A 22,113-nucleotide genomic window follows, 5' to 3' on the forward strand; every position below is an offset into this window, starting at 1 on the left:
ATACGACATAATGAGAGTTTTAAACTTTAATGGTTATTTATGTTTTGCCAATGACAGATTCACGCTAAAGAATGGAACAAGGAACAAGAAGTGTTTCCGTTATCGTCAAACACACCTTTCTAGTTAGATGCACACTCTCTTCAAGAAAAATGCACGCAACAAAAAGTTGCACATTTAGCATAAGAAATTAAGAATGTATGTTCATTAGAAAATAGATGCAAAATATTATATTCATCTCTCTTTTCAGTAGACCTAAAACTTAGTCGGTTTCTAAAAGTGTTACAATGAGTAAATTGACACTATTCATGACTAAATTTAACTCTATTTTATCTATTGTATAAAGAAAAACATAGTCGAATAGCTTAAGTAGGATCTTGTTAAATTCGTCTCAATTTATACATTCAATATATCAGTTTTTTTTATAATTTTACTAGTGCAATTAAATATTAGGGCTGGCAAAAACTGACCCAACTTGATAATCCGACCTGAAAATTCTGGGTTTGGGTTGAGATTCTCGACCTGAAAAAAATGGGTCGACCCAACCCGACCCGAAAATATAATGGGTTAGGTTCAGGTTGACCTTTTGAACCTGAAAATAACCCGAAATGACCTGATTTAAAAATAATTTATATTATGGTAGGTTAGCCCTTAGCCGGCTAGGTTATAATATTGGGCCAAGCCCAACTCACTTCAAAGTTCAACTTGAAAATTTCGGCTTTGATTGTTGGAACTTAAACATGTTACATGAATAGTACCTTCTGAATTAAGCTGGCAGTTTCTTTTACCCTTGGATATTTAGGGGGCGTTTGGTTCATGAAGGGGAAAGGGAAAGGGTTTAAGAAAGAGAAACTAGGAGAAAGGAAAAGAAAACCCTTTCTTAAAGAATGTTGTTTGGTTTGAAAACTCATCTTCCTCCCATTATTTTTCCTCACATTCTTCCCCTATCTATAATGATTATATATATACTTATTTCATTTTTCTTAATTGCAACATTAATGTTTTCACACTTGTCGAGACATTATTTTGAGTATTAACATCTTTAGTTACATATTTGTAAATACTATGCAAATAGATTTTTATTTCAGGTCATTTTGTGTTGATTTTGGGTCAACCCGAAAAATATAAGGTCGGATTTGGGTTGAGATTTTCGCCCTAAAATATAAATCAGGTCAACCTGAAACTAACCCAATCTGACTTACGTAAAAAGTGAATATAATACTTGTTTAGGAATGGATGAAGTATTTATCTATCTATAATGATTATATATATACTTATTTCATTTTTCTTAATTGCAACATTAATGTTTTCACACTTGTCGAGACATTATTTTGAGTATTAACATCTTTAGTTACATATTTGTAAATACTATGCAAATAGATATTTAGAATGTATCCACTCAGACGAATTAAATAAAATCTCATATGAGTATATTTTTTCTTACCTAATATTCATTATGAAGGTCAAGGTTGAACTATGAATAATGAAAAAGTCAAAATATTACCATTAAAAAAGAGCGAAGAAAGTGTATGCTATGTAAACTATCTAATAAGCTAATAAACTTATGAAATGATGCCAATGGAAATATGAGAGATTTAATAACGGTTCTTTATATTAGTATAGAGGATCAATAATAATCTTATTATCTAAAATGCTGAGAAGTCCTGCATGATCAAATTGTGCTCAAATCATGCCCATTGTTTTGCTAGCAAACAGAAACATACATCTACATTTTTATTAAAAAAATTAGAGACTTCAAATGATTTCTGTTCCGGTATTGGAAACGGTGACGGACCCAAGGAGTGTTCGACAATGAAAGGGGATATCCTCGGGGTGGTTGTGAGGAAACCCCCTCTAACGCTCAAGTCAGCTAATGCCCGATAGGAATATAGAGAGAGAAAGCTTAGAGAGAGATAAGCTATTTTTAGTATGAGAGAGAATGTACCTGCAGGAATAGTACTATTCACCTGTTTATAGGCGTACTATTCATCTGACAAGATAGGTAATCCTTTGACACGTGTATGGCTGTGATGAATCTTTCATAGGGAAGATTCCCTTTGTTTTGTCCTCTTCGGTGGCCGTGACGGCAGTCCCGACCCTTAAGTAAGTAGAGGATATTTAATTTGTTTGGTGCAAGCTCACGTCTTAGACTTCTGCTACCGGCCATTGTATTTGTGCGTTAGCACACTTGGGTATTACCCATACAATTTCTATATAAATTTTTATCATTATCATAGGATGGGAATGTCTATCATCGAAATGGTTGCTAGGGCACTAAATTTACATGATTTAATGCCCAATTCGATTTTACTTGGACTAGCACTGTTGCATATATTCTTTAAATAGGTAAGATGAAGTGTCTTACTAAACCACGACCTTTTATGAAAACTCTACAAAGTAGAGTTGAATCTTGACCATAAATTATACTTCCTCCGTTTCTAAATAAGTGCAACACTTCTTGTTTTCACGTTTGCCAATGCATTATTTTAACCATTAATATCTTCAATAATCAATAAGTAAAAATTACAAAAAGTTGATATTAAAAAAATTCACATTCAGACAAATCTAACAAGATCCCACATGACTATGTTTTTCCTAAAATGCAAATCGTCAAAGCTAATTAAAGATCAAACTGTGGATAGTAAACACTATGCAAATGTTGCACTTATTTAGAAACGGATGAAGTAAAATCAAGGGCTCATAATTAGTGGGAAAGAAAAAGATATAGCAGGTTATTCAGAGAAAAGATAAGGGGATTTTTGGGAAAGAAAATGCAAGCTTTTGATTTCTTAATCAACGACTGATATTTAACAAACTCTACCGTGTAGAGTTATTTTGAAACTCTAGAGGATGTGAACACCTACTTCACTATCTCGACCTCTCGAACTATCGCAGGCAAAATAAGCATGGGACCACAACTAGTCCAAATATAGAAAAAAAAAAAAATACAAGTAGCAGAACATGTTGATGAAAAAATAATAAATTAAGCCCATAGTCACTCAACGACAAAAAATGGGTCTTAGCAGCCATTATAGACAACGGGCAAAGCCTCAAAGTCAATAGTAATCTAAGATTTGATCTGGCAATTTGGATTGGACTCAATAATTGCATCAAAGGAGATGTACAGTTGGTGTAGCCCATATACCTCCAGAAAAGAGAAACAAATATAAAAGGGCCCATGTGATATAAAAGGAAGATAAATAAAGCCCTTAATTATATTAATTTTACCACTTTCTTGAAGGAAAAGTGTTTACTTTAGTGCTTAATTATTATTCCCTTCATTTCAAAATATAAGGCATGTATGATGTTTGAGATCGAATTTTATCTGTTAATTACTTTCAATTTACGTGGATAAAAAATTTAAAAAATTAATGTTATTATAGTATTTTTATTTATCATATTATGAGAGATATTTATGATCAAAGTAAATTTTCGTAAAACGTGAATGTTTTATATTTTGAAACGGATGGAGTATCATCTTTGTTTTCTATTTTCAATTTTTTTTCAAAAACCAAGAATAAAAATATGAAACTAAAATAGTTTTTAATTTTTTGTTGTCAGTTTTCAAATTTGACATATTTAGTATAGAAATAACTAATTTGAAGTTTATTATACCCCTTATATCATATAGCTTCATGTTTATAAAATCAAAAACCAAAAACAGATGGTAATGCCGATGAAACCTAAGCATATATTTTTAAACCTTTGCTAAACAAAATTGATGAATATGGTAATTAATTAAAGGCATTATATTCATAACTAGTTTTAAGACCCGTGCATAATGCACGGGAGTATTTATTGCTTTATTACATATTTAAAGGAAGTCACATAATAACATTGATTTAACTTCCCGTATTACACTAATATTGGCACTCAGCCATACACCTCCTTCCAACAGTCCCAATCACCCCTTCTCTCCATCTCTCTCTATCTCTCTCTTTCTTGTCGTCATGCACCATCACTTCTCACCACCTCATGGCACTCAATGGCCTCCGATTATGTATAATATTATAATATTTTGATTTTATAGTAATTTACGAAAAGATTTCTTGCTTGTCAATTATTCATTTACAACACAAATGATTTACGATTTCGAGTCATTTTACCCTATATATATATATATATATATATATATATATATATATTATATATATATATATATATATATATATATATATATATATATATATATATATCAGGTTCCTTTGATGCTAAAAAAGATATTTTAGAAGTTCTTGCTAATTCTTTTTTCTAATTTCATGTAGTTCTTGCTTGCTTATACTCAGACCTGTTCTCCTCAATTTATTTTCAGTTCAGTTCAGCTCTGGACGATAATACTTTTACTCTCACATATCACTATTCAGTTCAGTTCAGTTCAGCTGTTTTATGCCGAAGAGAACATGCATCAACTCTCCACTTTATTTTTACCAATGATGCAACTCCTTCGATTAAATAAATCCTATAGCAAATAAACCCACTACCCACAACCTATCACATTTGAACATGGAGATGTAAATAAACAGACGAAGGAATTAATATTAAGTGTAAGATTTGTGGTGGAACCTAGTTTAGAAGTTGTTTGCCTCTTATAAAATTATTTCAGGCGTTAAAAAGGCAATGATTTTGATAATCCGAAATTAAGGTTGATTGGGGATTAATGAGATTCCCAAAATTTAAGTTGACTGAGAATTTCAAATCCTTAACATAAATTACGTTTTCCATATCAATCAAATAAATCAAAAAGGCAAAGATTTAGTATTGATTATATACATAGAGATTTGATGATAGTAATTGCCTAATTTAAACCTAAAATCACTCAAATTAACCATAATCTTGGTTGATTTGCTCAAATCTCTCCCATTCGAATTTCATTGTGCCACCTATTTATTCCTTAAGAGCAAAAAATTGGTGTTTAATTGACACATAGGATTTTTATGACCCTGTCTACATTCACCTAAGCAATTTTTTCAACCTTTATATAATATAAAAATGTGTAGCAATTGTGTCTGTCAGCAAACTAACATTAATGACAGTTTTATTGGGTGGCATAGAAGTAACAGTTGGATGATTAGGTGTTAAAGTTATAAATATGGTGCATAAAAATATTGCCGAGTAAAAAGAAAAATAAGAAAGTAAGGATATTTCTATTAATTTAATAAGTCATGTTAGAGTCTGTTCTATTCGGCATAAAACAACTGAATTATACTGATGATTGCAATTAAACTGAACTGATTGTAACTGATCTGAAATGAACTGATTGCAACTAAACTGAATTGAATTGAATTAAATCATAACTAATAGTAATGATAATAATTTAGGAACTGAACTGATTGGAACTAAATTAAATTGAACTAAACTGAACTGAAAATAAGATGGGGAGAACAGTCACTTAGTAATTAAAGATTGATATTTTCCTTCATTTGAACTTACTATATGGTTGTATTATATAAATACCATATTTGATTAGTATTTGTTTTTTCATTTTTCAAAAGTTTTGATATGTAATAAAACTGATATAGATTCGCATATTAGTCCTCTCAAATTAATGTAATTTTTCATCTTTTATTTATTCAAGTATGCAATAGACATAAAATATAACAATTCATTGAAATGAAGAAAGGTGGTAAAAATATACACCGAAAAAGAAGCAAATTATTGCTTAAAAAAAGTAACTGAAATATCTTGAACAGTGCAAATAACCATTTCTACATCCAACAAAACAACTCCTCAAAAAATATTAAGGGGCTTGTATAGATTTAAAGAACTGCATGTATTATGCATAACAGTGCATGAGATCCTTTTATTTAATTAGGTAGTGATAATAGTAGTACATAAGATTGTGTCTTTCACTTGGTGTATGATCACCAAAGTTCCTCGAGATCATATTGCTAAAAGATGCTTAGCTACTATGACTTTTTTTTTTTAGTCAAATAATATATTGGGACGATAATTATATAGTTTGTCTAAAAATTGAAGAGTAACTAAAAAATAATAACAAACATATATTAAACACATATACATTAAGATAAACACACCATAATATCTTGCATAACGCACGGGCATATTACCAATTTGTATATATATAAATAGATAGATAGGTTGACACATGAATCATAAAAAGTGAAGTTTTGATGCTTTCAATTTACAAATTGGTCATTATTATGTTTCTTAAGCAACAAAACGTTAAGTCTTGTTACACTATTGATCCATTTAGCCATTTTATGGATGGCAAGCAAATAATTTATTACCGAAAGTTTAATTTTAAAAAATTGTATCACATCTTTCGTGTAAAGCATCATATTAAGATAATTTACTCAAGGTGGAACTTAACAATTTTTTTTAATATGTTATTGTTCTAACGTCCAACTTTATATGTTTATTCTATAAGCCCTATGTGTTTATATTCTCTCTTAGAAAATGGGAGTTTTGCACTATTCACATACAAAGTAAATCTATCTAATTCTTTCATCGTGACCATGATAAATCTATATTTCAATATTATCATTACCTCGCCATTTTATACGCACAATGATGGTTATTAATGTCAATTACTTAAACAATCGAATAGTTCTAATATATAATGTTCAATTCATTATAAATCAATTCAATCGAAATCAACTCTAATAATTTTGATAAGTCAAATCAATTTAGTTAAACCAAATTTATGTGAACAATCTATACTATTATCTAAAATAAAATCCGAAATCCTACGTGTCAAGCTCACAATAACCGATCACTAAGTCATTGACATCTTTAACATGCTTGGCAATTTGAGGATCCATGATTTATGTGTTGATAATAATGGAATTTCAAGAGAGAAAAATAAAGAAAAGGAGAGAGCCGAAAATTATATTTTGATGTGAATTGAAAAACAATAGAGCTAGACTATATATAAAGAGATGGATATGTAGTTGGGGACAAATTTTTTTGCCATTTGATGTGTCTTTTGCAATAAATTTAGGAGGTTATTGTTTTTATTGAAATGATGATGAAGAATTTATATGGGTCAAAGTATTAGAATTGAACTATCAATGCATCATCAAAACCAATACATTGGACAAAGTAGTTAATAAATTGATAATGACATAAGAGAAAGAGAAATAAGTACATAGAAAAAAAGGCATAAAGATGTAAATCATCTTATTACAACTACATACTAAAAATAAATATGAAACAAAATAAATTAAAAACGTTATCGATAATAAAAATGTTATATGACAACTACATAGTGACTTTAATTACTACGTTTTAATCAATTGAAAGATAATCAACCAATACTTTGTTGTTAACGCCACAACATTCCGTATTGTTTAATCAAAATCTTCAAAATACTCATCATCAATCTTGTAAGCTCTTGATGGAATGCATTGTAGATCATATAACATCATGTTCGAAAAATCAAAATACGGACGATAACCATGTATTGTTGTCTTAACGTCTTCAACATAAGCCCAAACTTCATTGCGTTTATTAAAATGATATGTAAACATAAACATGGCCTCCACGAAAAAGAGTTAAAACCATAGATTCAATATCTGAAAAATTCGAATATTCAACTTTAGCGGACAATTTTTTGGATGGATTCTCTGTTTCTATTATGTTTAGAGGAGAACATACATAATATTGATGTAGAGATAGGGGAAGAAGTTGACATCAATATGCAAATTGAAAATCCGAATATGAGTTGGGATGTTTGAAGAGAAAACGACACTATTTATACAAAAAAATGATACGTTTATTTTGCATATTTACGTTATTTAGGTAATTAGTATCCAAAATTATGGTTGATTGACAATCAGAATAACTATTGATTGATTGATTGGTAACATAATTTCGGATAGTATCAATTTAAATTAACTGATTGATTGACAATTACCATTAAGGGAGGCAATAATTAAGATTGATTGATAATTTAAATTACTTCCCGTATTTAGTTGGTTAGTAAAATTTTCGTAAATACCCTATATGCATGACAATTAAAATTTTCGCCCAACACCAATATTAATTTGAATTTTGAATTATGTAATTGTACCCATAATTAACATCAATCACATTAATTTATAAATGGAATGTGCTTGATTTCCGGAAATCTCATATGATACCATGATATTAATTGCCTAATTTAAAAAATCAATCAAACACAAATCACGATTTTTTTTTGCATTTTTCATATAATTTTCGGCCAAAATATTTTGTATTGCCACGTGGACACTCTCATTGAGAGTTTTATTGTGAGAAACTCCAAGATTCATGTATTTTACCAAAGGCATGACACATCATTAATATTTAAGTTTGAAGTTTATACAAAAGCTTGACACCTCAGCATTTTTAACATAGACATGACACATAAGCAAATCCTTATTGCTTTATAGTATTATATAAATTCATATCTATTTCTACATATGATAATTTTGTGCATCTTTATTTTGTCAGCTTAAGTATATCAGTTTGGTTTTGACGTCAGCTCTTGTCGAAGACGCCTGGGGCTTCAAGTGCGGTCTCCTGTTGGCTCAATTTTAGCCAAATTCATGGTCTCTATATTAGAGGTGATACTTTGGTGATATGAATCCTTCAAGGTCTATCCTCTTGGCAGTGAGTCCGAATTCTCTAGAATTTTAGTGAAATTCTACAAAGTAGAGTTGTATCTGAGTCATATATTTTAAAATCAATGGCTCATATTGGTGGAAGGGAAAGATCTAAGGGTGGATTTTGATGAGATAGAATAAGGGGGTTTTTGAAAAGAGAATATACGAGTCATGGATTTTTTTATTCAATGGCTGATATTGCTCAAACTCTACCTTATAGAGTTATTTTACAACTCTAGAAGATTGAAACACCTTAGCCGTGGCATAAAATGTCAGCCTCCGCTTCCTTAGCTTGTTAAAAAAAGAGATAAAATTAGGTTGCGGAAGGGGGAAAAGCCTCCTACTAAGCAAGAGCATTAATGAACAAGGAATCACTTAACGTCTTAACTTAGGACAGCCAGCCCACTACCTATGGACATAACAAAGCTAATCCTTCATCAGTGATTTACTCATAACCTATTTATCTATACTAATATATTAAAAAGCGCTACAAAATAAGAAATGATGTCACATGGTGCTTTCCTTTTTTCCCCTTAGAGTGTCTCACTCCATGTAATCTATGCACAATAAAATAATAGAAAATGTATGTGTTGTATAAGATTCAACCCCGTGAATCCGTGATCACAAGCATATATATTAAAGTCTTAATCACTAAACCAAGTGATAATTGATATTATTATTTTTAAGTAAAATTTAATAAATGAAAAATGTAATTACTCGAATAGTAGCTCGAGACTTAAAACTAGTTATTATTTAATACACAAAATACCACGTCTTCTATGATAAACCATTATAAATGAGATGCTTTTGGAAACTATTATATTGGTGAGTTTTGCGGGTTCAGTTAGTGGGTTTGCAAAGATCCCATAAGCTCGATCTCAATTTTCCTTGTTTGTGCTTAGAAGAGTCTTAAAATCCGAGAAGGTCCAGAACTTTAAGGATCTTGATTTCGAGAGTCATGCAAAAGACAATTAAACTGGCTCGAGGTGTTTCTAGGAATATCACTCAGACGCTCAAGTCGGATGTAATTAAGGTAGAGAGATAAAGAAGTAATTGTAAAGAAATATACTCTACATTTGTTAGGTGAAAATTAAATACATGTTTATTAATGAGAGTCTGAGGCTGGTGTCTTTTATATATTGTTGGGATTCCCAGATACGAAAACCTAAAAGGGAACTTCTCATCCCTCTGGGTAAAGTGCATCCTTTTTCACGTAATGAAACTTTTGTGCCTTATGATTTTACGGGCTGATCCTTGATATATAGATCAGGCCAGGTTGACCATTTGGTGGGACCCACTTACTTATTTGTGGGCTCAAACCCTCATTTTTCCGTTATTTACCTAATAATCGCATTGTGAATCAACATTAATTAGTTTATCAAATTGCATGAACCTACGATTAAATAAAGTAAAAGGCATTCCCACGAGAAAAACTATTATATTGAACTCTTAGGGTTTGTCTGGTTTGATGGAAAACACTTTTCATAAATTATGGTTTTTGAAGAAACTATTTCTTGGTCAAAACTGCAAATGAACTTTAGTTTCCAATGTTTCTTTTGACGGATAAGAAGGGGAAATTGCGAATGCTGGGAGTGAGAGAATTGAGGAAAGTATTTACAAAGAAATGAAAAACTATTTTCCACTTTAGTTTTCCTTTTAAAACCATCGTCCAACCAAACATCGAAAAATTAGGAAAATTGTTTTTCTAAAAAACATTCTCCTTCTAAGCAAACTATGCTTTAGTAGTTGAATAATGAGTTACAGTTGCCTATCAAACATAATAGAAGTCCACTATTATTTCGAGCTTCAATGTATGTTGTTTTAAACTATTACTTTCTCTGTTCTAAAATAAATGAAACACTTACTATTTTAGGTCGTTTCTAAATAAATGAAACGATACTTTATTTGGTATTTACTAGTCTATAACTCTCTCCTCATCACATGATCCTTCTTTTGTTTTCTCTCTATATTTATCCTCTTTTAGATTCATGTGCCAAGGTGCTACGTTTCATTTAAAACAGAACGATGGAAATACAATTTTTTATTTGATCCATATGAGTCACGAAGACAGTAAGAAGTACAAAGAAAGGAAAGGGGATTCAGACATATGACCTTGTTCATAGCACCTTAATCTTAACTAGTAGGTCAAAACATCCTTGATTTCGAGAGAAATATAAATTAAATAGGCTTTTCTAGCTCGAGGGACCCAAGGTCTTCTTGGAATATTCGTGTGTTCAATGTACTTTAATTAACTAATATTACCCTTTCAATAATGTGATAGATAATGGAGATAGTAAAGCCAAATTAACAGCTAAGTTGACACACATTTTGAGTTCAAGAAAGATAAACTATTTGGAACTTTTGTAGAATTCCATAAAATTAGGGTACACCACTGAAAACTCCATGACTGCTAAGATTTTGTGGGGTTAGTATTCACTTGATTTCATTGGACTTTTAAATAATCACCCCCTTGTTTTCCATATTGTCTCTGAATAATGTTTATAAAAACCCCTTTCTCTTTGTGTTCTAAATTCTTGTGTCTATCTGTTTGTAAAAAACAGGTAATCTTCAACTTCCCCTCAAATCTGAAATCATAATCGAGTTATGCAATTGTATACTCTGAAAGTTTCTAATATTTTTGAATCTGATATATTTATCGTTTCGATTGTGATTTCATTTCTTTTTTTTTTTCTGAAGGTGCATTGTGATTTTGGTTTGCAGCCTGCAGGACTTATAACAACTTACCATTGTTGATTTGTTGGTTCAGCAATAAAAGTTAGTGTATACTTTGCTTTTTATTCATATTGTTTTCACTTTCCTAAGCAAGTACTCTTTTCGTTTCATTTTAATCTACACTTACACGTTTTAAGTATGTCAATGTAGAACTTTGAGAACATATATCTTTAGTTTTGTATTTGTAAAAATTATAAAAAGTACATATTAGTAAAATACATATTATGATGAATCTAACAAGATCCCACATGACTATATTTTGATCCGCATATAAATCACAAATGATGGTCAAAGTGAAATTTGTGAATAGTGTAAAGTATCAAAGTAAAAGTGTAACAATTAAAATGAAACGGTGAGAATACTCCTTCCAGATAGGACTTTTGGAGCTTTCTTTTTGCTTTTTAATTTGGGGTTGTATGAAGCTAGGTTTGGGTTTTAAAATTTTGTAGACTTACCATTGAGTTTGTTATATTTTTTCTGATTTGTTTTGCCTTTTTGAGGTGAGTTTTTGCAATTTTGAGTTGGGAACATATGGAGACAAAAAATAAAAAAAGGTTCATATTGGTTCGTTGGACTATGAGCGACTTTGATGAATACTAATTTATTTGTTTGCTATACATCAATTTAGATCAACTTTTTGGTAGCATTTAGTGAGGGTGCACCTTCTTCACCCTAAGAAAAAAGTTTTGAATTTAAATAGGTTTGGTTAAGTTCGGACAAATTCATATAAATTTTAATACTTTATAAACGAACTTTAATATGCTCAATAAACTCATATTAGTTCATTAAATTTAGACAAGTTTAGAAATATTCATGTAAGGAAAAAACACACCTTAGATTTGAAAACGCTCATCCCTCTAATGTTTTGACATTCTTGGATGTGAAGCTCAACATGTAATCAAGCATTTACTCCCAATCTCAATCCACAAAAGGATTTTATTTTAAAAAAAAGTTTTAGATCTAATTAGTTCAGTTAAATTCGGACAAATTCATACTAGCTTTCTAAGCACGTGATGCGTGTAACATTTTTTTTTATTGTGATATATTGTAATGTCGAGTACTTGGTTTTATATGTGCATGCAATACATGTACTCATGTAGCCAAAACTCACTATAGTTTAAGTTAGACATTTTTTTCGATTTAGACTATTTAATTCAACTTATTATAAGTTATTTTCAGCAAAAATATGTTCACATCAGTTTAGATAAATTAAAATAAGTTGAATAGAACGAAACTAAAGTAGTTAAGAAAACATACAATTGTAATTAATATTTTAAACATAATACTAAAAAAATATCCATAAGAATATTGCATGATTATCTGTTTTGTCAAGTCTATCTATTTTGATTAGCAAATTAGTTCATAATTACAAAAATATATTTATCTTTATTTATCCATGAAAATCAAATTAAAAAAAAAATCTTTCTTTTCTATTTTTTTGCCATAATTATAAAGATTATCTTCACATCTTTGTGCTTTTCTTTGTCTTCTTTTGAATTTTGATTGTGAACTATTTTCAGTTCTAACTCTTGATCTGACCTTATTATCATGTATGTAATTGACTTACACAAATCGACTTTATATAAACCCATCAAAATAATCATTTCTGTACATGCCTATAATGATATGGAAGTATATTGTTGATTTTTTATTTTGACAATTTCTCCTTTTGATGGACGATTTTGATATTCTTAAATGAATTTTTCATCTTTGCTTTTTTTGTGAACTTTTTTATTATTTCATTTTTTTTTGGCTAAAATTTTAAGTTATTCTAATTTTAGTTTTTAATCAAAAAATTAGACAAAATATCTTGACCTTTTTTTAAAGAAGAGAATATCTCTATTATATAAGGAAACTGTGGAGATAGATGGTTTCCCCCTTTCAAAATACTAAATTACCCTTAATAATCTAATGAAATGAAAAAAGTTACAGAAGAAAACAATTTAAGAACCAACTCATGAATAATATGACGTCCACATGAAAAGTTTGAAATTACATCTTATTATAAGGTAGACAATTTTTAATTTTCTTATTAATTATTACACGTAAATATAGATTAAGAAGGAATTAAATTTTAAGTATTTTTTTTAATATGTGAAAGGCAAAAAAGTAATGAGTAACCAATGCTTAACATCTTAATTATATGTAGATACACATACACACAGGTACTAGTAGTTGTCTAGCAGCTCATCTTCAGGAAATGGCGGCTCAATTCATTCAATTTGCTACTCCTACACACAACTCTAACCTCAAAGGTAACTACTCTTTCACTTCCTTATTTGATTTAGTTATGTAGGGTACATTTTGTTGAAACACTTAATAGTAGATTATTTGTGGCATTGTGCTAATAGACTTCCTCCATTCAAAATTTTTTCTCTTTTATTTGAGAGTTTTTAGGGAGAATGGTTTCATTTACATTAGAACGCCGAAAGTATATAATTTCAACATCTTATAATAGAGTAACATTATTATGCTGTTCAGGGCTGTCTCAAACTATATGGAGGCCCTGTGCTATTTGTTCAATTTAAGGCCCCAAAAATTTATTTTTTAAGTGACGTCTTTACTCATTTTTTACTTTTACAATTAGATGAAATATGAATATCAATTTTAGCTTACAAAATCACATTCATTACAAAGTAAAAGCAACATTTTACCCTCAAGATTGATTCATCCTCAATCACACAAATTATCAATTAGGAAAAACAAAATAGATAATACTTTTCAAGCTTTTAATCCATCACTTAATCTAACATTCTCCATAAAAGCCTTGAGAATTAGGGTATGTTCTCCCCAGTTTATTTTCAGTTCAGTTCAGTTCAATTCAATTCAATTCAGTTCAGTTCAGTTCAGTTCAATTCAGTTCAGTTCAGATCAGTTCAGTTCAGACCAGTTCAGTTCAGCTCTTGACAATACTTTTACTCTTACATATCACTATTCATTTCAGTTCAGTTCAATTCAGTTTAGTTCAGTTCAGATCAGTTCAGTTCAGATCAGTTCAGTTCAATTCAGTTCAGTTCAATTCAGTTTAGTTCAATTCAGTTCAGTTCAGCTGTTTTATGCCGAAGAGAACCGGCCTTAAAAGAAAAGAAATTTATCTATAATGCTGCAAGTTAAACTGAATCTTATTTGATTGCACTTATTGAAGAATAATTGTGATTTTCATTTCTTATTAATTAACAAAATTCAAAAGTGATAGTTGAAGAATATTGTTAGTTGTTCATCAAGAGGAGTTTTGAGGAATGGATTCTTCCATTGATAGAAAGAGAGAAGGTGAAGGATGATTCTTGAAGAAAGGTGGGAGAGGAAACTTAATGGAAATGAAGGAAAGAAAAATAGTTAAAAATTATAACAGAGAGAAGGAAAAGAGTTGAGAAGTGAATTAAGCATGATTTTTGGGATTTGAAAATTTGCAAATATTGCTATCAGTTTGAGAAGAAGACATGACGCAAGTACTCCATTAAAGTCAGTGTTTTTGGGGATAAAGCAAGGAAAACGGCTGAAAATTTTGGCAAATTGGGCCCTTTTGTTGATGAGGCCCTGTGCAGGAGGTCTGCTTGCACAGGCCTTAAGCCGGGCTTGATGCTGTTTCAAAATAGATGGCATGCCATTTTATTTGACATTTAGTTCTCTCTATCTCTCTCTTCACCACATGAGTCTCTCTTTTTATTTATTTCTTTATCTCTTATTTATATAATCTCCTTAATCCTCGTGTCTTTCTCTACATTTCATTTATTTTAGAACGGGTGAAATATAATATTTTATACTAGAAACAGTAATATGGGATGTGATTAGTAAGTGTGTCTTGGCTAATTCGATGTGGGTGTGATGATTGATGGTTCAAATCTCCGAATGGACGATTGATCCCCTGTAAAATAAGAAGACTAACCAGAGGGTTTTCGGGCAAACGATTTGCGATGCTTAAGGCTATGTTTAGTTCACCTGAAATTTTCTGATCTGAACTTATCTGATCTGATCTAGTCTGATCTAAACTGAACTGATCTGATTTACAAGATCTTATCTTTTATAAAATATATTATTACTATTATATTATTACTTTGTAATTCGTTATTATGCAATACATTATAAGATCTTCTTTATAGTATTACTATTATTATCATTTTATTTCTATTACAACTTTTACACAACTTTTATTACTAATAATTATTATTATTATATTATTATAAGAACAATAATAATAATTATAATCATGATAGTAATTATCTTTCAAAAAAAAATCATAATAATAATTATTATTACTAAAAATAATTATATAATTCAAGTTATTAATTTATAAGAGCACTTATACAATATTTCACACTTTCCCTTAAAAAAATGTTTCACACTTGAGAAGTCGGCAGACTCAACTCTTTTTTTTCCATGTAAAATAAAATAAGATATACGAACAACTATGACTTGCGCATAAAAGAAATAAATAGCGTGCAACTTCAAATAGCTATAGAGATTTGGAATTCGGTAGGAAGAGGTGTACCGAATCTAAATTTATAATTTGTTTCTCACACTTAGCTTATTTTGAAATGTAATCCGAACTTAGTAGTTTCGTTGTCATGGATTTGAGCTATCATATTATATATATTTCTTATTTTTGCGTCAAGCTTATGTTCTTAACACGTTGCTTTTAATTTTCTATTATTTAATAACAACAAAATAACTTAATATAATGATAACAATGACATTTATAATGGTAACAACAAGATTAATAATAATTACCAATATTAATAATTAATAAGTACAACAACAACAATAATAATCCTTTTGAACAAATGTATAAGTAAATAATAATACTCCCTTTGTATTTTTTTATCTTTCTCACTTAGAATCTTGACACTATTCACAATTAGAGAGAATCTTTTATATTTTTCTCAATATATAAGAAAAAATATAGTCATATGGGGTCTTGTTTGATTTGTCTCAATGAGTATTTTATTAATATTCAATTAGTATAATTTTTACTAATATGTAATGAAAGATATTTAATAGTAATAATGAGTTTTTAAATGTAAGCATGATCTGATCTGAACTTATTTTTTTCTGATCTGAACTTATTTTTTCTGATCTGATCTAATCTGATTAGATCTGAAATAAGCAAAAATAAGGTGAAATGAGCATAGCCTAAGTTAGGAGTATGAGCAATAGTAAGCAAAAAAGATAGAGAGAACTCCAAATGTATGTGTTCATTTAAATAAATGAAATTACTTTTATTTTGATGCTAAATGGAATATATATGATGGGGAGTAGGTGTAAAAGGCTTTGGGCCGTCTTTATTTGAAGTCAGCCTCCAATTATATCCCTTAGGCCTTGGTTGTATGACAATGAGTGTTAGGTCAACTTCGATTGGGTTTGGGCTCATATTTAGATCCCAACAAATATGAAATAGAGTCACTTAAGGGTTGAGGAGCATAACTGCATAAGTGTTTTTTTAGAATGTACTCTATCTGTTTCAATATACTTGACACACTTTTCTTAACATGCTTGTCAATTCATATTTTCTACAAGTAAAAATTATAAAAAGCTAATATTTTAAAAGTATATGTCAAGACGTATCCAACAAGATCTCACCTGATTATAATTTACCTTGCCGAAAAAACCATAAAACACGGTTGAAGAATAGTGTGTGAATAGTGCAAAAGTCAAACCGTGTCAAGTATTTTAATCGGTTCGAAAAGTTTCCTAATGTCAATAGAAAAGTTTCCTAAGAAGCTACAATATATATAATGCTTATTGTTGATTGATGCAGATGGTATTGGGCTAATTGGTCTGAAAGCCAAGCCATTGAGTTTGCATATGAAGGCTTTTTGTGGGTATAATAAAGCAAGAGCTAAAACAACCATGAATGACAGCAATAATAACATTGGTGATAGTAAGGCAATCAACATTCCTAGACATTGGTACAATTTAAATGCTGATCTTCCCATTAAACTCCCTCCACTTCTTGACTCTAAGACATTTAAGCCTACAACATCCCAAGATTTGGGACCCCTTTTTCCAAAGGAGTTGATCCATCAAGAACTAAGTGATGAAAGATACATCGAAATACCCCAAGAAGTTCGGGATATTTATGGATTATGGAGACCTACTCCTTTAATCAGGTCAGTTAACTACCCTACTTTTTTGTTTTAAGGCATCATAATGTGCATATCTTTCATTTTGTTCTTCATGGGTTATGGTTACAAGATAAATAGTTATCGACTCTAGAATACAGGGCGGCTAAGGCCATGTGTAAGGTGAACAATTGTACCGTTTTCCAAAATATAAGAGCCCAGTTTTATTAGTTGTTCGTCCAAATTAAAAAATAAAAATAAAATATAAATCTAATTATACGTGTTGATGATTTTCAATTTGTCGAGCCTAATGTTGGAAGCAGATTTAAAGAGATTAATTTATATATATAAAACTCTCTAATAACTCTTACGTCTCTTTCTATTCATAAAAAGTTTACAATCCTTATAATTTAATTTAGCACAGAGCTCCTAAACTATATGTTGAAGCTATGATGTATAGTGCACACCACATGTGAGTGTCCCATATTGATTAAATAAGAGAGATGAGTTCACTTTATAATGCAAAGGGGTTACTCCAATCCCCTTATTGCCATATGGTTTTAAGGTGGAACCTCCTTTGTGCTGTGAAGTGGACTCTCTCTCCTTGTGATGGGTGCGGCCCAGGCCGATATTTAACATGGTATCAGAGCCAGGCCCATAGAGGGTCCGTTAACTTATTCTGGGCCAATTGAAAAAGGGACCTCACATGTGAGGGTACATTTCGTCCCCTTCAGCTGAAATTCTCAATCGTGAGCAACTTATTATTATTAGGAAAGCCATAAGTGGATCGATATATGACATCCTAAATTTTGCACATTTATCATATAATATTTTATAGCTAAATAAAATGTGAAAATAGTAGTAACAGTTATTAGCTTGGAATAATAATACAGAGCTAGAAGATTGGAGAAGTTTTTGGATACCCCAGCAAGGATATATTATAAGTATGAAGGTGTTAGTCCCTCAGGGTCACACAAGCCTAATAGTGCAGTGCCACAAGTCTGGTATAATGCTCAAGAAGGTGTCAAGAAAGTTGTTACTGAAACTGGTGCTGCACAATGGGGAAGTGCTCTTGCCTTTGCTTCCAGTCTATTCAACCTTGAATGTGAGGTAAGAACTTCTTCTAAATTACGACTACTTGTGTCTCAATTTAGTTGCTGATTTTTTTTTTTTGAACAATCCTAATATAGCGTCGCTACATACTTTTTATTTTTTTCATATATTTTTTAATAGTCACGCATAAGAGGAACGGGTGTTACCATATTAACGAGCTGAACCGAGATCGAGCATAGGATTGCTCGGCTTGGCTCGGCTCTTACACTTTTATTTGAGCTTGAGTCGAGTTTTGAGCTTTAATTTTCTAGTTCAATTTTACCTTAGAATTCAAATAGAGTTTAAAAAAGTATATTTCATATATTCTATAAATAGGTTTAAACTACTTACTTTAAGATTTTCACAAGTATTTATTACGTACAATTTAAGTATAACTTTTCATTAAATTTCTATAATATAGAAAATGGTATAGCTAAAACATATTTCGAACATGCTCTCGAACTTTTCAAATCAAACTTTGCTGTTCTCGGCTCTAAATTACTACTACTTGTGTCTCTTCCTTACATTGGTCTATGTTCCTACAGTAAATAAGAAGTCCTATAAAAACCAAAGGAGTATATATTATTGGACAAAAACTAATTTAAGTTGTTAAAACTGATTTTTACTCATCAGTAATTAATTATCTTGCATATGATATAAATAGGTGTGGCAAGTTCGTGCCTCATATGACAGTAAACCACAAAGAAAATTAATGATGCAAACATGGGGTGCCAAGGTACATCCTTCACCATCTAACATTACTGAAGCAGGTAGAAAAATTCTTGCTATCAATGAATCAAACACAGGAAGTTTAGGGATTGCAATATCTGAAGCTTTAGAGATGGTATCAAATAACATTGATACTACAAAATATTGTGCGGGAAGTGTTTTCAACCATGTTTTGTTGCACCAAACAATAATAGGGGAAGAATGTCTTAAGCAAATGGAAGCCATTGGTGAAGCTCCAGATGTTATAATTGGATGTACTGGTGGTGGTGCATGTTTTGGAGGGTTATGTTTTCCTTTTCTTAGGGAAAAACTTAACAACAATATTAATCCTCGTGTAATAGCTGTTGAACCTACAGCTTGTCCTTCATTGACTAAAGGAGTTTATGCTTATGATTATGGTGATACTATGGGGATGACACCTTTGATGAAGATGCATACACTTGGTCATGAGTTTATTCCTGACCCTAAGCATGTTGGTACGTAATTACTCGTTCTGTCTCTTCAACGATCTTTATATGATTACCTGCTTTTTCATGGTTTCTAATTTAATGCCCATATTAACCATTTTTATTTTATATTATACATACATATATAGCGTCCTGCATCCATCTAGCTGTCCCATATTTATGTTTGGAGACGTGAAAAAATCAAATAGAGCAATCTTTATAAATAATGGAAGTATTAATTTATTATGACCCTAAGCATATTGGCCTGGTAATTACTCGTTCTGTCTCTTCAACGACCTTTATACGATTACCTGCTTTTTCATGGCTTTCAATGTGCATATATATTAACCATTTTTATTTTATATTATGCATACATAGCATCCATCTGGCCGTCCCATATTTATGTTTAAATCATGTTTGGAGTCGTGAAAAATCAAATAGAGCAATTTTTATAAATAATGAAAGTATTAATTTATTGTGGCCCTAAGCATGTTGTTACTTTCTCTACCCTTCTTTTTCTAAGAGTTTCACATGCTTTTTGTATGTATATGTTTTACAATTAATAAATACAATCATATATTGATGAACATTGTAAAAGGTTGATACTAAATAGAAATTTGCTTTAAAATGAATCTAGCAATATTTTATATGATACTTCTTTTTTATGATAATTTTCTTAACTAAAATTCATGGTTAAAGATTTATAAATTAACTACAAAAGGCAAATTATATCTATTAACTAGAATTGGGTTAACTAACTATTACGAAATACGAAATCTTTTAGATAAACAGCCACTGTTCATTTCAATATGTCTTTCTTGATCAACAACCTTTTTGTGACATGTAATTTGTTCAATGGTTTAATTTTTCTAGGTGGGTTACGTTATCATGGTATGGCACCACTTATTTCACATGTATACGAGTTGGGATTGATAGAAGCAATAGCTCTTCCTCAACTGGAATGCTTCAAAGGTAACAAGAAAGTGCCAAAATTACAATGCTATAAACGTAGGCTGCATTTTATAATCAAATAATTACAATGCTATAAACTCAACTCATGCAGAGTCTTTGGTCGTCGATGCGATCATTTATGAAAAGCTATGTTCCCAAGCCAAATATATAATTGGTGATGTTTTCGTTATTAGTTAAAGGTGGTGGTGCTCCTTGTACGCAAGCCATATTAATTTCAGTTTTGCCGATTAAATTGGCTCAAAAACTATTGGTACCTTCATAACTATTTTTAATTGGACAAAAGGTATATCTAGTCGATGAAATTGGAGTAGATTAACATGTCATCATAATTCCGATGTTTTTTTATAAAAATCTCGTTCATATGTACTCCGTAGTTAGATTATATTAACATGTAATTTGTAAAAACTTAGTTAAACTTTGCTTGGTTTTCAGGTGCCATTGAATTTGCAAGAACCGAAGGATTAATTGCAGCACAGGAATCAACTCATACTATAGCCGCTGTAATCAAGGAAGCTTCACGTTGCAAGGAAACGGGAGAATCTAAAGTGATTTTGATGGCACTCTCAGGAAATGGCAATTTCGACTTGTCAGCTTACGATAAGTATCTACAAGGAAACTTAACTGATTTGGCTTTTTCAGAGGAGAAGATACGAGACTCGCTAGCCAGTATCCCTAGCCTTGCGTAGGCTTCATGTATCATGCCTGTTACTTGAACTCGCATACTTATGTCAGACATGGATATATAAGTCAATGTATCCAAGTCGATAGTTAATCAATAATTTAAGATGATAGGTTCATTAAACAACAATTACTTATTGTTGAAGTACTAGTATCTCGGAGAAAAGTTGCAAATTGCAAACGTATTAAGTTTAATGTAACGTTTGTGAATTACTTGCATTTGATTTCAATATTCGAATTTCAAATATTGAAATTGAGATCTGAAATTTAATTCCAATTTTAATTCTAAAGCAGCGTTTGGAATGGTTTAGAAATCAATTTCGAAAATTAATGGAAATTCACAAGAGAGGGCCCAACTGTTATTCATTTTCTTTTATAAGTCCCAACTATGGATTATTCCTTATAATAGGTCCTAAGTTTACTATCTAATGATTTTCGTAGGTCCTGAATTACTTATAACCGGTTTAGAATGTAAGATTTTACAATATTTACCACCTTCGAATACTTTCAACAAGTGACAAAGACTTATAAAATGGGGCCAACGTTTAAAAATCTTACCTTTTAAATCGTTTATAAATTGCACTGAATAATCCATAGTTGAGACTTATAAAAGAAAATGAGTAATAGTGAGGCCCACTCTTGTGAATTTCTCCTAAAATTTATTGTTTGACAAACACGTACATTAGAGTTCTAGAAGGGGATTACTATTTACCGCCCGTATTTACTTAATATATTTTTTCAAGATTTTCCTAAACTAATATACTCACTCTCTCCTCCTCTCACTCTCATTCTCACTTTCTCTCACCTCACCCCAACCACCAC

General features: G+C 30.6%; 1 protein-coding gene across 7 annotated transcripts; it reads left to right on the forward strand.

Moving 5' to 3' along the window:
• Positions 1-10,970: 10,970 nt before the first annotated feature.
• On the forward strand, positions 10,971-21,557 carry LOC104892214 (uncharacterized). 7 transcript variants are annotated; one of them, XM_010678073.4, is made up of 8 exons: positions 10,971-11,007; positions 11,304-11,357; positions 13,481-13,570; positions 17,071-17,422; positions 18,268-18,484; positions 19,131-19,671; positions 20,515-20,613; positions 21,046-21,557. In XM_010678073.4, exons 1-8 carry the CDS (start codon positions 10,986-10,988, stop codon positions 21,297-21,299), a joined length of 1,629 nt encoding a protein of 542 aa, XP_010676375.1. In that variant the 5' UTR covers positions 10,971-10,985; the 3' UTR covers positions 21,300-21,557. The 7 variants fall into 7 exon arrangements, with proteins under 7 accessions (XP_010676375.1, XP_010676377.1, XP_057250865.1 ...); XM_010678075.4 differs by having other exon boundaries at positions 10,985-11,007; positions 11,280-11,357; positions 13,465-13,570; XM_057394882.1 differs by having other exon boundaries at positions 10,991-11,007; positions 11,280-11,357.
• Positions 21,558-22,113: the final 556 nt, after the last annotated feature.

This window comes from Beta vulgaris, chromosome 5, assembly GCF_026745355.1.
Source record: "Beta vulgaris subsp. vulgaris cultivar EL10 chromosome 5, EL10.2, whole genome shotgun sequence".
Lineage (NCBI taxonomy): Eukaryota > Viridiplantae > Streptophyta > Magnoliopsida > Caryophyllales > Amaranthaceae > Beta > Beta vulgaris.